This window comes from Siphateles boraxobius, unplaced genomic scaffold (assembly GCF_051911475.1).
Source record: "Siphateles boraxobius isolate OS27281-9 unplaced genomic scaffold, OSU_SipBor_1 5, whole genome shotgun sequence".
NCBI lineage: Eukaryota > Metazoa > Chordata > Actinopteri > Cypriniformes > Leuciscidae > Siphateles > Siphateles boraxobius.
The window spans coordinates 14,098,155-14,113,653 of record NW_027509141.1 but is presented as its reverse complement, the minus strand read 5'-3'; the positions used below and the strand labels follow the sequence as shown (position 1 = coordinate 14,113,653).

The following is a 15,499-nucleotide window of genomic DNA, read 5'->3' as shown; positions in this document are numbered from 1 at the left end:
AGGCTGACGAATTCCTCCAAATGTTCCGTGAGGGAGCGGTCCTTCTGCTCAAGGCATAGCAGCTTGACTGCTGCAAAGTGGTCCAAATGGCCGAAGGAAACCCAAAAAACACGTACTCAAAGAAAATCAAACAAAAAACGCTTCAATAAACACACCGCTTATCCTTTCTTAGGTCTGTTCTTCTGTCACGTATTGTGTGGGAGGGACTAAACACACGAATAACAAGAAGATGATAAAGAAGGTAACAGGCTTTAATTCCAACAGGTAAATCCAACGAGGTACATCAACTCACAACTACAAATAGACGAGACCAGACAAAGACACACAAACAGAACTAAACTTAAATAGTGAGAAGATAACAAGATGATTGATAGGTGCACAGCTGAATGAGTGTCATGACAACAAACTAATTAAGGAACAATGGTACTGATTGAAAACGTGATACCATGTGGTGTGAGAGTGTGACAGATGTACTAGTCTGAACATAATATGCCATGTATTACAAAATCACCTTCCCTCTGGCATAAGCCCTTTTACATGGCTGTGTTATGTTATACAATATGTGTGTTATAAATATAACCATTTATGGTCCTCATGTTGTCTCTCAGATCCTTTCTTTGCTTTTCATGGTCATTGAATGACTCAATCAGAGAGCACTCAAAGAGAAGGCCATAATTTTTCCTGCTGCCTTTTTGTTAATCGATCACTAACTCATCAGTGTCTGACAGTCTTCAGCATAATCAGCAATAGACAAATTTTAGCTCAATTAGTTTAAAAACCACCTATCATAATACCTATAGCAGTACAAAAACCTTAATTACAACACAAAACCTGAACACCTGATCACATATAGACACGGGCAACACAAATGTTAACACTTATATTGTACATGTTAATATAACCAACTGCAGTAATGACACTATTATAACAATTCCACGAAGTAAATGCACATTTAAGTATAACGACAGACCAATAATTGGTTTGACCGATATTATTTTAACGATATTTAACAAATTTGAAATCAGTTATCTTTATTTACATAGCTGACATTTATTCAAATGTATTCTTTAGTCAGATTTTCAAGTTAGTTTTATTTCTGCCACAATGATAACTAATTATACAAAAACAAATTGGTCCAACCAACTATCGGTAACAACATCTAACAATGATATTTATAAATATGTTATACTTTTTTTTATTGTTGCAGTCTGATGATTTCTTACTGTGGTACAAAGCAGAAATAAAATAATTAAATATTGGTTCTGCATATCGTTTAATTTGTCTCACTATAGTCATAAAAACAAAATAGGTCGACAAGTAATTAAGTAAAAAATCATGTACACAGTGTGAACGTATAGGCCTATGTATTTTCAATATAATATCAAAACCGATGTTAATTGGATGAAGTTATGTACTCGCCTGCCTAATTCTGGGCCCATTTCATAGAAATCCTCCAATGTCGCATCTCGGCGCGATCCATCGACCCAATATTCCACCGAGAAAGCCCCGGACCGAGAGGTGGGCATGATGGACTCTCCGAAGACTGTTCTTATAATGAATACAACTAATCCCTTAGATCAGGGAAGCCCAGGGAACCTCGATCCCTTTAACATCTGTGAGTCAGCTTAAGCTGTATGTGTGTGTTAGTCTATGTTTATAAATATGCTGTCTCAAGTGCTCACTGATTTACAATGTCCAGGTTTCCATTTCCATCTGAGTGCGCGTATTAAAAGTCAGTCCAGTCAATTAAGCATCACTGCGGACTGGAGTTGATCTCCAAATGAGGTCTATTTAAATTGATCTATATCTGTATTCTACAAGAACATATAGCCTATGATTTGTTTTCTAAAAAATTGATCAAAACAATACAACGGCTGTTTTCAAAGTGGGTCTTCTGCTTTCAAAGGGCCTCATAGATCCCATCCCCAAATCTCCCACGACACACAACATTCAAGAAAACATCATAATCCTCCAATTCCCGATGTCACAAGCGACAGGATGATGAACGAATCCTTGCTTTGGTCCTCGCCAGAATGAAAAACTAACAGTCTTATTTCTCAGATGCTTCTCAAAAAGCAGATGGATATTGTGACTTAGCAGGATGAAGATGAAGTAAATGTCGTTTCTAACGTGAATATCAGACTGCTGTTACTGGTAGCCTAAGGGGTTGAGAAAGGGAGGGGGTCTGTCACAAGCTAAACCGCGCGCAAACACACACACACACACACAGTCACATACACACGCCCTCTCAGCCTCACTCCCAGTCCCTGGCTTTTACTGTGGACTGCGGAACATTCAATCAAAATAACGAATGTGCTTCTGATATCATTAGAGTTGGAAATGTATTGTTTATAACGGTTGTCGAACGTGCATTACACAACCTATACAGAATTCTGCACTAACGCCATAACACCGCTATTGAATATAGTGCGACCACTGTAGTTGATTCCCTAACGATTATTTTAAATTAATAAAACACACAGTGGGATTAGTGTATAGTCATATATAATTTCAGAACGAATGACTCGTATAAACCTGTTATTTTAAGTGAAACAAAACATTCAACGCGAGTCGACCATTTCAATCTGTTTTAGTAGGCTAAATCAGAACAGTGCGACCAATGTTTTACGATTCCTGAATGAATGAGTCTTTTTTTAGTCTATTCTTTAAAATGAATCGAAAACACTTTACCAATCTGAATTAATGTAATTTTTTATGTTAAGGTTTCCCATACGGAAAAGTAATATATGACATATATGTCCCTATATCGCAAGTGACGCTGTCATATGCTAAATATAGGACAATATATTGCTATCACATACAAACCTCTAGATATATGTTGATATGGGTTTATAACATATATAAATTGTCCATATTAAATGAGTATATTGACATATATTAATACATAGCATATGATTATTGTTTATATAATATTGTATGTTATAACCATATATTTCACCGATATGTTTAATGTATATATGCCAATATAATTATACAACATACATACATATTACATGCTTATGGTTTCCTTATTAATTCATTCTTTTCCTTATTTTAACATCTTGAACTTGTAACAAGTCTACACAATCAACATTTCTTTTCAATTTCTATCCCATTTTAGAATTAGCACAATTTTTTATAAATAAAATAGATTTTTTTATTTATCTTAACTGGCTCATAAAAACAAAACAAATACTAAAATTATATTTGCAAACTTAATTTTGTTTTTCATATCATCAGTAACCATTTATCAATATAATCAATTTCTATATGTAAGAAAATACATACATTACACTACATATGCAGATTCATACAGAATAACACGCAGTTAATATGTCTCCAACAAAGCATGGCAGAGCTGCAAAAACTGATGTCACTGATATGTCAGTTATGAAAAAAATGAAAACGTTCCTTCATAATACCGGTAATTAAAAAAGTCACTGGTATAATCACATCTGTGCTTTTCCAAAGGCATGTAGAAACACTTTCTGTCTGCATTTCAGACCATGCATTTAGCATGCGTTCCACCCCAATACCATACGTCATTGCCTAATGCCTTATTAGGCGCGGCAAAATTCAAACGCGCATCAGAGACCAACCAACGGATGAAGAATGTTCGCCCTTGTCGAGTGGAAAGAAGATTGATAATTAAGTTGGATTGTGAAAGCCTACTTAGTGAAATCCTATTTAAACTTCTTCTTCTTCTTCTTCTTCTTCTTCTTCTTCTTCTTAACCAAAATTTTCTGACTCTAACTCCTCCTAGAGTTTTAACTCTACAAACTCCAAACTCGGGTCAGACCTTCAGACTGTTCTGACTCGAGTTGCTATATCTTTTCAGACTGATTTGACTTTCAGTTTTCTTAAAAATTAATATTAAAAACCATAAAAATCCCATTGACTTTCATTGCAACAGTTCAAATTGAGCCAAGGCTACGGTGGCCCAGTAGTGTACAACACAAAAACTCAAATCTAAACTCCCTGAAGTCCTAGATTCAATTAAACAACCATTCTATATGTACTAATGAACTTATCTATCTATCTATCTATCTATCTATCTATCTATCTATCTATCTATCTATCTATCTATCTATCTATTTATCTATCTAATAATCTTTCTTTCTTTCTAACTAATCATTTTTCGATCTAACTAATCTATCTATCTTTCTTTCTAACTATTTTTTCTTTCTTTCTTTCTATCTTTCTTTCTACTTAATCTATCTTTATTTCTAACTAAGCTATCTTTCTTTCTAACTAATCTTTCTTTCTAACTAATCCATCTTTCTTTCTTTCTTTCTTTCTAACTAATCCATCTTTCTTTCTAACTAATCTTTATTTCTTTCTAACTAATTTTTCTTTCTTTTTAACTAATCTATCTATCTTTCTTTCTAACTAATCTATCTTTCTTTCTTTCTAACTAATCTTTCTTTCTTTCTTTCTAACTAATCTATTTTTCTTTCTCTTTCTTTCTTTCTAAATAATCTTTCTTTCTAACTAAGCTATCTTTCTTTCTCTTTCTTTCTTTCTAACAAATCCATCTTTCTTTCTAACAAATCCATCTTTCTTTCTAACTAATCTTTCTTTCTTTCTAACTGATCTATCTATCTTTCTTTGTTTCTAACTCATCTTTATTTCTTTCTAACTAATCTATCTTTCTTTCTAACTAATCTTGCTTTTTTTCTAACTAATCTATCTTTCTTTGTTTCTAACTAATCTCTTTCTTTCTAACTAATCTATCTATCTTTCTTTCTTTCTAACTAAATTTCTTTCTTTCTAACTAATCTATCTATCTTTCTTTGTTTCTAACTAATCTTTCTTTCTATCTTTCTAACTAATCTACCTTTCTTTATTTCTAATTAATCTTTCTTTCTTTCTTTCTAACTAATCTATGTATCTTTCTTTGTTTCTAACTAATCTTTCTTTCTTTCTTTCTAACTAATCTTTCTTTCTTTCTAACTAATCTATCTTTCTTTCTTTCTAACTAATCTATCTATCTTTCTTTCTTTCTGACTAGTCTTTCTTTCTTTCTTTCTAACTATTCTTTCTTTTTTTCTAACAAATCAATCTTTCTTTCTAACTAGTCTTTATTTATTTCTAACTAATCTTTCTTTCTTTCTAACTAATCTAACAAATCTATCTATCTTTCTTTCTTTCTAACTAATCTTTCTTTCTTTCTAACTAATCTATCTTTCTAACTAATCAATTTATCTTTCTTTCTAACTAATCTATCTTTCTTTCTTTCTAACTAATATATCTTTCTTTCTAACTAATCTATCTTTCTTTCTTTCTAACTAATCTTTCTTTCTTTCTTTCTAACTAATCCATCTTTCTTTCTAACTAATCCATCTTTCTTTCTTTCTAACTAATCTTTCTTTTTTTCTAACAAATCCATCTTTCTTTCTAACTAATCTTTCTTTCTTTCTAACTAATCTTTCTTTCTTTTTAACTAATCTATCTATCTTTCTTTCTTTCTAACTAATCTATCTTTCTTTCTAACTAATCTATCCATCTATCTATCTTTTTTTCTTTCTTTCTAACTAATCATCTTTCTTTATTTCTAACTAATCGATCTCTCTTTCTTTCTAACTAATCTATCTTTCGTTCTTTCTAACTAATCTATCTTTCTTTCTAACTAATCTTTTTTCTTTCTAACTTTTCTTTCTTTCTTTCTTTCTTTCTTTCTTTCTTTCTTTCTTTCTTTCTTTCTTTCTAACTAATCCATCTTTCTTACTTTCTTTCTTTCTAACTAATCCATCTTTCTTTCTTTCTAACTAATCTTCCTTTCTAACTAATCCATCTTTCTTTCTTTCTAACAAATCCATCTTTCTTTCTAACTAATCCTTCTTTCTTTCATTCTTTATAACTAATCTTTCTTTCTTTCTAACAAATCTATCTTTCTTTCTTTCTAACTAATCTTTCTTTCTTTCTAATCTATGTATCTTTCTTTCTTTCTAACTAATCATTCTTTCTTTCTAATCTATCTTTCTTTCTTTCTAAATAATCTATCTTTCTTTCTTTCTAACCAATCTATCTTTCTTTCTAACTAATCTATCTATCTTTTTTTCTAACCAATCTATCTTTCTTTTTTTCTAAATAATCTCTTTCTTTCTAACTAATCTATCTATCTTTCTTTCTTTCTAACTAAACTTTCTTTCTTTCTAACTAATCTATCTATCTTTCTTTGTTTCTAACTAATCTTTCTTTCTTTCTAACTATTCTACCTTTCTTTCTTTCTAACTAATCTTTCTTTCTTTCTTTCTTTCTAACTAATCTATGTATCTTTCTTTGTTTCTAACTAATCTTTCTTTCTTGCTTGCTAACTAATCTATCTTTCTTTCTTTCTAACTAATCTATCTTTCTTTCTTTCTTTCTAACTAATCTATCTATCTTTCTTTCTTTCTGACTAATCTTTCTTTCTTTCTTTCTAACTAATCTTTCTTTTTTTCTAACAAATCAATCTTTCTTTCTAACTAGTCTATTTCTTTCTAACTAATCTTTCTTTCTTTCTAACTAATCTATCTTTCTTTCTAACTAATCAATCTATCTTTCTTTCTAACTAATCTATCTTTCTTTCTTTCTAACTAATATATCTTTCTTTCTAACTAATCTATCTTTCTTTCTAACTAATCTTTCTTTCTTTCTTTCTAACTAATCCATCTTTCTTTCTAACTAATCCATCTTTCTTTCTTTCTAACTAATCTTTCTTTTTTTCTAAAAAATCCATATTTCTTTCTAACTAATCTTTCTTTCTTTCTAACTAATCTTTCTTTCTTTTTAACTAATCTATCTATCTTTCTTTCTTTCTAACTAATCCATCTTTCTTTTTAACTAATCTATCTATCTTTCTTTCTTTCTTTCTAACTAATCATCTTTCTTTATTTCTAACTAATCCATCTTTCTTTCTAACTAATCTATCTTTCGTTCTTTCTAACTAATCTATCTTTCTTTCTAACTAATCTTTTTTTCTTTCTTTCTTTCTTTCTTTCTTTCTTTCTTTCTTTCTTTCTTTCTAACTAATCCATCTTTCTTTCTTTCTTTCTTTCTTTCTTTCTAACTAATCCATCTTTCTTTCTAACTAACTAATCTTTCTTTCTAACTAATCCATCTTTCTTTCTTTCTAACAAATCCATCTTTCTTTCTAACTAATCCTTCTTTCTTTCATTCTTTCTAACTAATCTTTCTTTCTTTCTAACAAATCTATATTTCTTTCTTTCTAACTAATCTTTCTTTCTTTCTAATCTATGTATCTTTCTTTCTTTCTAACTAATCTTTCTTTCCTTCTAATCTATCTTTCTTTCTTTCTAAATAATCTATCTATCTTTCTTTCTAACTAATCTATCTTTCTGTCTAACTAATGTATCTATCTTTCTTTCTAACTAATCTATCTATATTTCTTTCTAACTAATCTAACGATCTTTCTTTCTAACTAATCTATCTTTCTTTCTAACTAATCTATTTTTTTCTTTCTAACTAATCTTTCTTTCTTTCTTTCTTTCTTTCTTTCTAACTAATCCATCTTTCTAACTAATCCATCTTTCTTTCTAACTAATCTATCTATCTTTCTTTCTAACTAATCTTTCTCTTTTTCTAACAAATCCATCTTTCTAACTAATCTTTATTTCTTTCTGACTAAACTTTCTTTCTTTCTAACTAATCTATCTATCTTTCTTTCTTTATAACTTATCTATCGTTCTTTATTTCTAACTAATCTATCGTTCTTTCTTTCCAACTAATCTTTCTTTATTTCTAACTAATCATCTTTCTTTATTTCTAACTAATCCATCTTTCTTTCTGTAACGACAATGAGTCTTACATTAAATTAGCTCAAATTATATATAGGGAATTTAATAATTAATCATGAATGATTAATATATTGCATATTACAGTTAAATTATCGAAGCTGAAAATAGATCGATTGTATATATGAATGATCACCATAATGGGTTATGGTTCGTCATTAATATATCAATAGTCTTATTACAGATCGATTATATGAGATAACCTTAAATGGAATTAATTTAGTTATCGAACAATCTGTTTGTCCAGCAAACGGCCGTAAGATTAACTTATCAATTTTCAACAAAAATTATCTCTTTCTTATAATTCCAAAAAAGCTATTTTCTGGCCATGAAAAATCACCTTCTTGTTATTATAAAATTTAGGTTACTGAAATAGTAACGAATTGTAAAGCTTTGTAGCTAAAGGGTCGAACACTTCATTGACTTTGTAAAAATGAGCACTTTAGACAATTAGCAATCAAGAATATAATGGTTTTAATAAAAAGAAACTACGGATACAGAATTCTACATTTAAACCCGGGATACATGTATGTACAATAAACAGTAAAACTAACGAGACAAACGAATAACAACGGGAGTGAGAGAGAGAGAGATTGAGTGAGAGAGAGAGTGAAATATATATATATTTATATATATATATATATATAGAGAGAGAGAGAGAGAGAGTGAGAGAGATAGAGGATGAGAAAGTGAAACTAACGGTCAGGATGAGAGAGATCACCGGGGTGATCGCAGCATGGCAAAAATCACAGACAATAACCCTTAGAGAGGCAACAAGAAATCACATCAATCAAATCAAATCAATAACCTATACTTGCGAATGCGTATGGTTCTCTTTGTGTTGCTGAGGAACGCAGAGTCGTATGTGTGTTTGTCCTTTGGCGCTATAGGCTTGTTCTCTCGTGTCTTCCGGGGCCAGCAGACTCGCAGGAAGTTTTAAAGGTTCACCGAACGTGAAGTTACAATGGAAATAGTTCAGAGTTCATCTCCCTCGGGAGGGAGAGGCGAACATGAAAATAAAACTTAGTAAAGAAAGAAAAAGAAAAGAAACGCGGTGTAAAGCTCCCGAAGGAGCCATGGGACCGGAAACCTCTCACAGGGAAAGTGCTCTTCTTTGAGAAACTCCTGTGTCAGTTTCTTATAGAGAGGAGGGGTTCACGCCTGCTTCGCGTATGTGAACCAATCATCTTAGAGCATCTCGAGCGGGAAAAGTTCTTCTTTGTCTTGTCAGGATAATTGATGATGCTATAAAATTTTGTCATTTCTAGCCAGAAAGATTGTACACACAGAACAATACATTTTACTGTAATATCCTATGTATGACTGGTTTAGTCAAAACAAGACGGTCAAACAGGTACCAAGAATGGCCGGAAAGAGTAGAAGAAACATAAAGTTACATTCATATGCAGAATTACACACATTTAATTTTCACTCACACGACTATAAAGCCATAATACCGGCTACTATGACCTAGGAAAGATCAAATTCATGTTTATACATTTCTTAAGTGGTTATACTTATAGAAAATATATAATTGCAGAGTCTATTCCTCTTTCTTTATCAGAATTCAAGTGGGAGCTGTGATTCCCTTGGAATTCCTTTTGGGGGTCATAAAGTTTTATGACCTAGCAAGAGGGAGAGTTTACAGAAGATGATACTGTTAGGTAATCTTTCTTTAGAAATACACTTAAGATTTGAAGTTACAGACCAGTCTCCAATTACATCTATAGAATAAGACAAAACTAATTAGATATGCATGCATACAGGAAGGTTAGATACAATTCTGTGTTATATACATTAAGGACATTCCTATCCTAAGTTGCACACAAAGGACGTTTGTGTGCGGGTATGTGTGGTGTGTGTGTGTGTATCCTTAGGGCATATTGTCCATCCCTGGTGTGCACCACGTGAGGGTTTCGAGAACAACGGGGACCTGTTTCTTGATTGCGCAATGCGTCATAAATGGAGTTAATCAATGACCTGCTGGCAGACATTGGGGCACCATTTCACATGATTCAAGGTTTTGTGAATTAAACATATATGTGTTCATATTTGTTCAGTAGTGAAAGGAAAACAGGATTCGGTCAGTCGCTACATTTCTTTCTAACTAATGTATCTTTCGTTCTTTCTAACTAATCTATCTTTCTTTCTAACTAATCTTTTTTTCTTGCTAACTAATCCTTTCTTTCTTTCTTTCTAACTAATCCATCTTTCTTTCTTTCTAACTAACTAATCTTTCTTTCTAACTAATCCATCTTTCTTTCTTTCTTTCTAACAAATCCATCTTTCTTTCTAACTAATACTTCTTTCTTTCATTCTTTCTAACTAATCTTTCTTTCTTTCTAACAAATCTATCTTTCTTTCTTTCTAACAAATCCATCTTTCTTTCTAATCTATGTATCTATCTTTCTTTCTAACTAATATATCTTTCTTTCTAACTAATCTATCTATCTTTCTTTCTAACTAATCTATCTTTCTTTCTAACTAATCTATCTATCTTTCTTTCTAACTAATCTATCGATCTTTCTAACTAATCTATCGTTCTTTCTTTCTAACTAATCTATCCTTCTTTCTTTCTAACTAATCTATCCTTCTTTCTTTCTTTCTAACTAATCTATCGTTCTGTCTTTCTAACTAATCTATCGTTCTTTCTTTCTAACTAATCTATCGTTCTTTCTTTCTAACTAATCTATAGTTCTTTCTTTCTAACTAATCTATCGTTCTTTCTTTCTAACTAATCTATCGTTCTTTCTTTCTAACTAAACTATCTATCTTTCTTTCTAACTAATCTATCTATCTATCTTTCTTTCTAACTAATCTATCTTTCTTTCTTTCTAACTAATCTATCTTTCCCTTTCAAGGGAACTCGAGCTGCGTCAAACGCTGTGGGAACGCCTCTGCGTTGTGCGTCATGAAGCACGTATGGAATCAGCTCAATGGAGAGATGGAACGTCATAGGCGGGTGACGTCATCGACCAGGAAACTATAAAGCACCCCATAAACACAAGCGCAACAGCTTTTTGTGCCTTCAGTCGCGCTATATGTGAATCTGTCCCTGTGTGAATATTGTCTGTCTTTACATACTCTGCACCACACAAACAATTTTTATATATATATATATATATATATATATATATATATATATATATATATATATTAAGAGAGATATGGCGAACGAACAGCAGTTTAGGAAGTGTGTCCCTCCCTGCTCGCATTATTTTACGGGTGGGGATACACACGTTCTTTGTGTTGTTTGTTTTGGAGTGCAGCATGCCCAGTCAGCTCTCGAGGGAGCTGATTGTGAGCATTGCGAGCGTCCGTCATTAAGGACGCTCCGCTCCCGCCGGGCGCTCTTCTAGGAGAGCGGTTCGGTGCGCGCTCCCCGCGGTTCGGGTCCCGCTCTTGCCGAGGCAGAGCGACGACGCGTATCGTGGGGATCGCAGATGGATCTCTCAGCGGGGTTAGAGACGGGCTCTGCCTTATCTCTCCCTTCACCTGTGAGATCCAGTGCCTCAGTCCCGTGTTCGGAAGCACGCGCTGCGGTTTCTTCCGCTTGGGCTGAGGCACCAGTTATAAATGAGGGAGATGTGGAAGATTCGCCACCTTACACTCCCGAAAGTGATGAGCTAGTGGAGGTATTAACAAGAGCTGTAGGAAAACTCAGCATTGTATGGCCAGTGACTAGACAGGAGTCTGTTTCTAAATCAAAATTAGATGAGAGATTTTTGCCGTCACGAGTGCAACCTCCACGCCGGTGCTTGCCGTTTTTTCCCGATCTCCACACTGAGGTGTCGAAATCGTGGAAAAAAACGGTGTCATATAGAGTGTTTAGTCCCCAGACTTCAACATATTCTAATATTATGGGGGCAAAATCATATGGTTATTCGGCTATGCCTCGCGTGGAAGAGATACTTGCGAGTTTTCTCTCCCTCGAGGCTGCGTCATCTGTTAAGGCACCGGCATTACCCACCAAGCCTCTTAGAAATATTTCGGTTTTTGTGGGTAAAGCGTATTTGGCGGCGGGTCAGGCTGCGTCATGTCTGCATACTATATCTATTATGCAGGCATACCAGGCTGACCTGCTGAGGGACGTGAGTGAGAGTGAGGAGGTCAGTGCTGACGTGGTTCGCGAACTGCGTCAGGCTGCTGATTTATCCCTGCGCAACCAGAGAGTCGGCCAAGCTAGTGGGTCGATCTATGGCAGCTCTGGTGGCCGCAGAAAGACATCTGTGGTTAAATCAGACAAATATAAAAGAAAAAGAAAAAGCTTTCCTTTTAGACACTCCTCTCTCCCCCCTGGGTTTATTTGGCGATGCTGTAAATTCTGTCATCGATAAATTCCAGGAGAAGGAAAAGCAAACAACAGCTTTTAAGAAATTTCTCCCTTTAAAAATTCATGTCCCTGGGGCTGCAGAGCGGGAGCAGCCCCGGCCGTCTGCGAGCTCATCATATAGGGCGCTGAAGCAGAGTGTCGCGTCTCGTGCTCCCCCTGCTGGACAGTGGGCTCAGCCGCGGCACTCTCAGCCGAAATCTCCCAGTAATAGAACTGATCTGAGGACAGTTATATTAGCTAAGAGGGCTTCGGCTAAGAAGAAGTCCTGGCGCCACGGCGCGCAGGACACTGAGGGTGGTCCCCACCGAGGCGGAAAGGTGTTCACCTCTTTCTACGGTGCCCATTCTTCCTCGGTGCCCTCAGGGGCCCGTTTTGCCAACCCCGCCTTCATGCCGGGGCGCAGACGGTCCCAGCGAGCGATTTCCTGAGGGAAGCTCGCTCCCTCTGAGGAGGGTTTCAGAGCGGTTAGACCAGTTGTTCCCTGCCGGTGTGCCGTTACAGGGCGCTGCGTTTGCTGCTCAAGTTACACCAGAGGCCAGTCTCGAGAGACTGGTACCCTTAGTAGAATTTCTGGCAGAGTGGAAAAGCCTTCCAAAAATATCTCATTGGGTCCTGCAGACAATAGAAAGGGATTATGCTATCCAATTCAGGTGTCGTCCACCAAGATTCAGAGGGGTTCTGCCTACAGTGGTGGGCCCCGAGCAGGCTCTGGTTATGGAACAAGAGGTGAAAGCACTCCTTCAAAAGGAGGCTATAGAACGGGTTCCTCCTCCCAGTGTGGAGTCAGGCTATTACAGCCGATATTTCATCGTTCCAAAATAGGATGGGGGGTTGCGTCCAATTTTAGACCTGCGCCTATTGAATCGCTCGGTAGGGAAGCCAAAATTCAAGATGCTCTCTATCAAGCAGATCATGTCACAAATCAGATCCGAGGACTGGTCTGTCACTATAGATCTAAGGGACGCGTACTTCCACATTTCCATCCTTCCACAACACAGGAAGTTCCTGAGATTCGCCTTCGGGGGCGAGGTGTACCAGCACAGGGTTCTTCCGTTTGGCCTAGCTTTATCTCCCCGCACTTTCACTTTCATGAAATGTATGGACGCAGCACTAGTGCCCCTGAGGCTTCAGGGTGTTCGTGTCCTCAATTACATCAATGATTGGTTGATTTTAGCTCAGACAGAGCAGATGGCGGTTCGACATTGAGATGTCGTTCTCGTTCATATCAGGAAGTTGGGGTTGAGGCTGAACGCAAAGAAAAGTTTATTATCTCCTCAAAAGACCACTTTTCTGGGTGTCGTTTGGGTTTCGGTTTCGATGCAGGCGCGACTCGCTCCGACCCGCATCGTTTCGATTCTCTCAGCTGTGAAACAAGTAAAGCTAGGCCAGCTACTTACTGTAAAACAGTTTTAGAGACTGTCGGGTCTGATGGCAGCAGCGTCCGACGTTATACCTTGCGGCCTGTTGTACATGAGATCCCTACAGTGGTGGCTCAGGACCAAGGGATTCTCCCCGAGGGGAAATCCGCTCCGCACGGTCAAAGTCACGCGGCGCTGCCTTCGTGCTCTGGTCATGTGGAAAGAAACTTGGTTCCTATTCAAAGGGCCTGTGTTGGGGGCTCTTTGTCGTCGCGTAACGCTAACGACGGATGCTTCCCTCACAGGGTGGGGGGCGGTCACGAGTGGTCGTCCAGCCCAAGGGCTGTCGCAGGACCATCATCTATCACGGCTTATAAATTGTCTAGAGATGTTGGCGGTGTTCCAGGCTCTGAAACACTTCCTAGCAGACCTGAGAGGTCATCATGTGTTAGTTCAGTCAGACAACACAAATCATCAGGGGGGCCTGCGGTTTCGCCGGCTTTACAAGTTGGCCCGTCAGATCCTCCTGTGGTCCAAAGGGAGGTTACTATTTCTGAGAGTAATGTATCTTCTTGGGTATTTGAATGTGGTAGCAGACTCCCTGTCGAGACAGGGGCCGAGGCCGGGGGATTGGAGACTCCATCCCGAGGTGGTGGAGCTCCTTTGGTTGAGTTTCGGTCGCGCCGAGGTGGACCTATTCGCTTCCAAGGAGACCACGCATTGTCATCTGTGGTTTTCCATCAGCCATCCAGCCCCTCTGGGGTTGGACGCTATGGTGCAGCCGTGGGCCGAGGTCACGTCTGTTCGCCTTTCCCCCGATTGCTCTGCTACCTGGAGTTCTGGAGAGGGTTCGCCGGGACGGGGTCAGCCTACTATTAGTAGCCCCGTTCTGGCCGGCCCGACTATGGTTTGTGGACCTGATTTCTCTCCTGGACGGCTCTCCCTTGGAGCTCCCGGTCAGGAGGGATCTACTCTCTCAGGCGGGCAGCATGATATTTCACCCCCGCCCAGTATTGTGGGCTTGGCCTCTGAGGGGGCCCAGCTCATGAACTCTGGTCTCTCAACCGAGATTGTTGAGACCCTTCTTCACTCCAGAGCTCCATCCACGAGGAAGCTTTATGCCTTGAAGTGGAAACTCTTCACTTCTTGGTGTGGAGAGCACCTGCAGGACCCAGTTAACTGCCCAGTGGGTGCAGTGCTGGAATTCCTGCAGGAGCGCTTCTCCACAGGGCTATCCCCCTCCACATACAAGGTGTATGTGGCGGCACTGGCTGCTTACCACGTCCCTTTCAGTGGAGTTTCTCTTGGGAGACACCCGCTTATAACTCGTTTCCTTCGTGGCACACTGAGGCTGAGGCCAGCAGTTCGTACGAGGGTGACAGCCTGGGATCTGGCCATCGTATTAGAAGGTCTTTCCCTAGCTCCTCTTGAACCTATCGAAGAAGTTCCTGAGAAGTTTCTCACGTTTAAGACTATCTTTCTTCTTGCTATCTCCTCACTAAAGAGAATCAGAGATTTGCAGGCTCTGTCGGTTTCACCCTCGTGCCTGGAATTTTCGCCTGGCATGGTTAAGGCTTTTCTGCATCCTAGACCAGGTTACGTTCCCAAGGTCCCTACTAATGTTGTCAGACCTACAGTTCTGCAGGCCTTTTATCCTCCTCCATTTCTGTCGTCTGACCAGGAGAAACTTAATTTACTCTGCCCTGTTAGGGCGTTAGACGCCTATGTCCACAGAACTGCCCTGTGGAGGAAGTCAGAACAACTGTTTGTGTGCTTTGGGCCACCCAAGAAGGGGTGTCCCACGTCTAAACAGAGAATGAGCAAGTGGGTGGTCGAGGTTATCTCACTTGCCTATGAGTCGGCTGGTCAGCCTTCACCTTTGGCTGGACGAGCCCACTCTACCAGGAGTATGGCGGCTTCTAAAGCCTTACTGTCAGGAGTTTCCCTCAGTGACGTTTGTGATGCGGCTGGATGGTCTTCACCGCATACTTTCATTAAGTTCTACGACCTAG

The 15,499-nt window shown here is 37.5% G+C and overlaps 1 protein-coding gene across 1 annotated transcript in view; it reads right to left on the bottom strand.

Annotated features, from left to right (window-relative positions):
* Positions 1-2,180, bottom strand: part of LOC143711442 (calcium/calmodulin-dependent protein kinase type IV) — a 248,848-nt gene extending 246,668 nt beyond the window's left edge. Inside the window, exon 1 of the mRNA XM_077202902.1 lies at positions 1,420-2,180. Within this exon, the coding sequence (XP_077059017.1) occupies positions 1,420-1,526 (107 nt within the window). The 5' untranslated portion in view covers positions 1,527-2,180. The remainder of the gene's footprint in view (positions 1-1,419) is intronic.
* Positions 2,181-15,499: the final 13,319 nt, after the last annotated feature.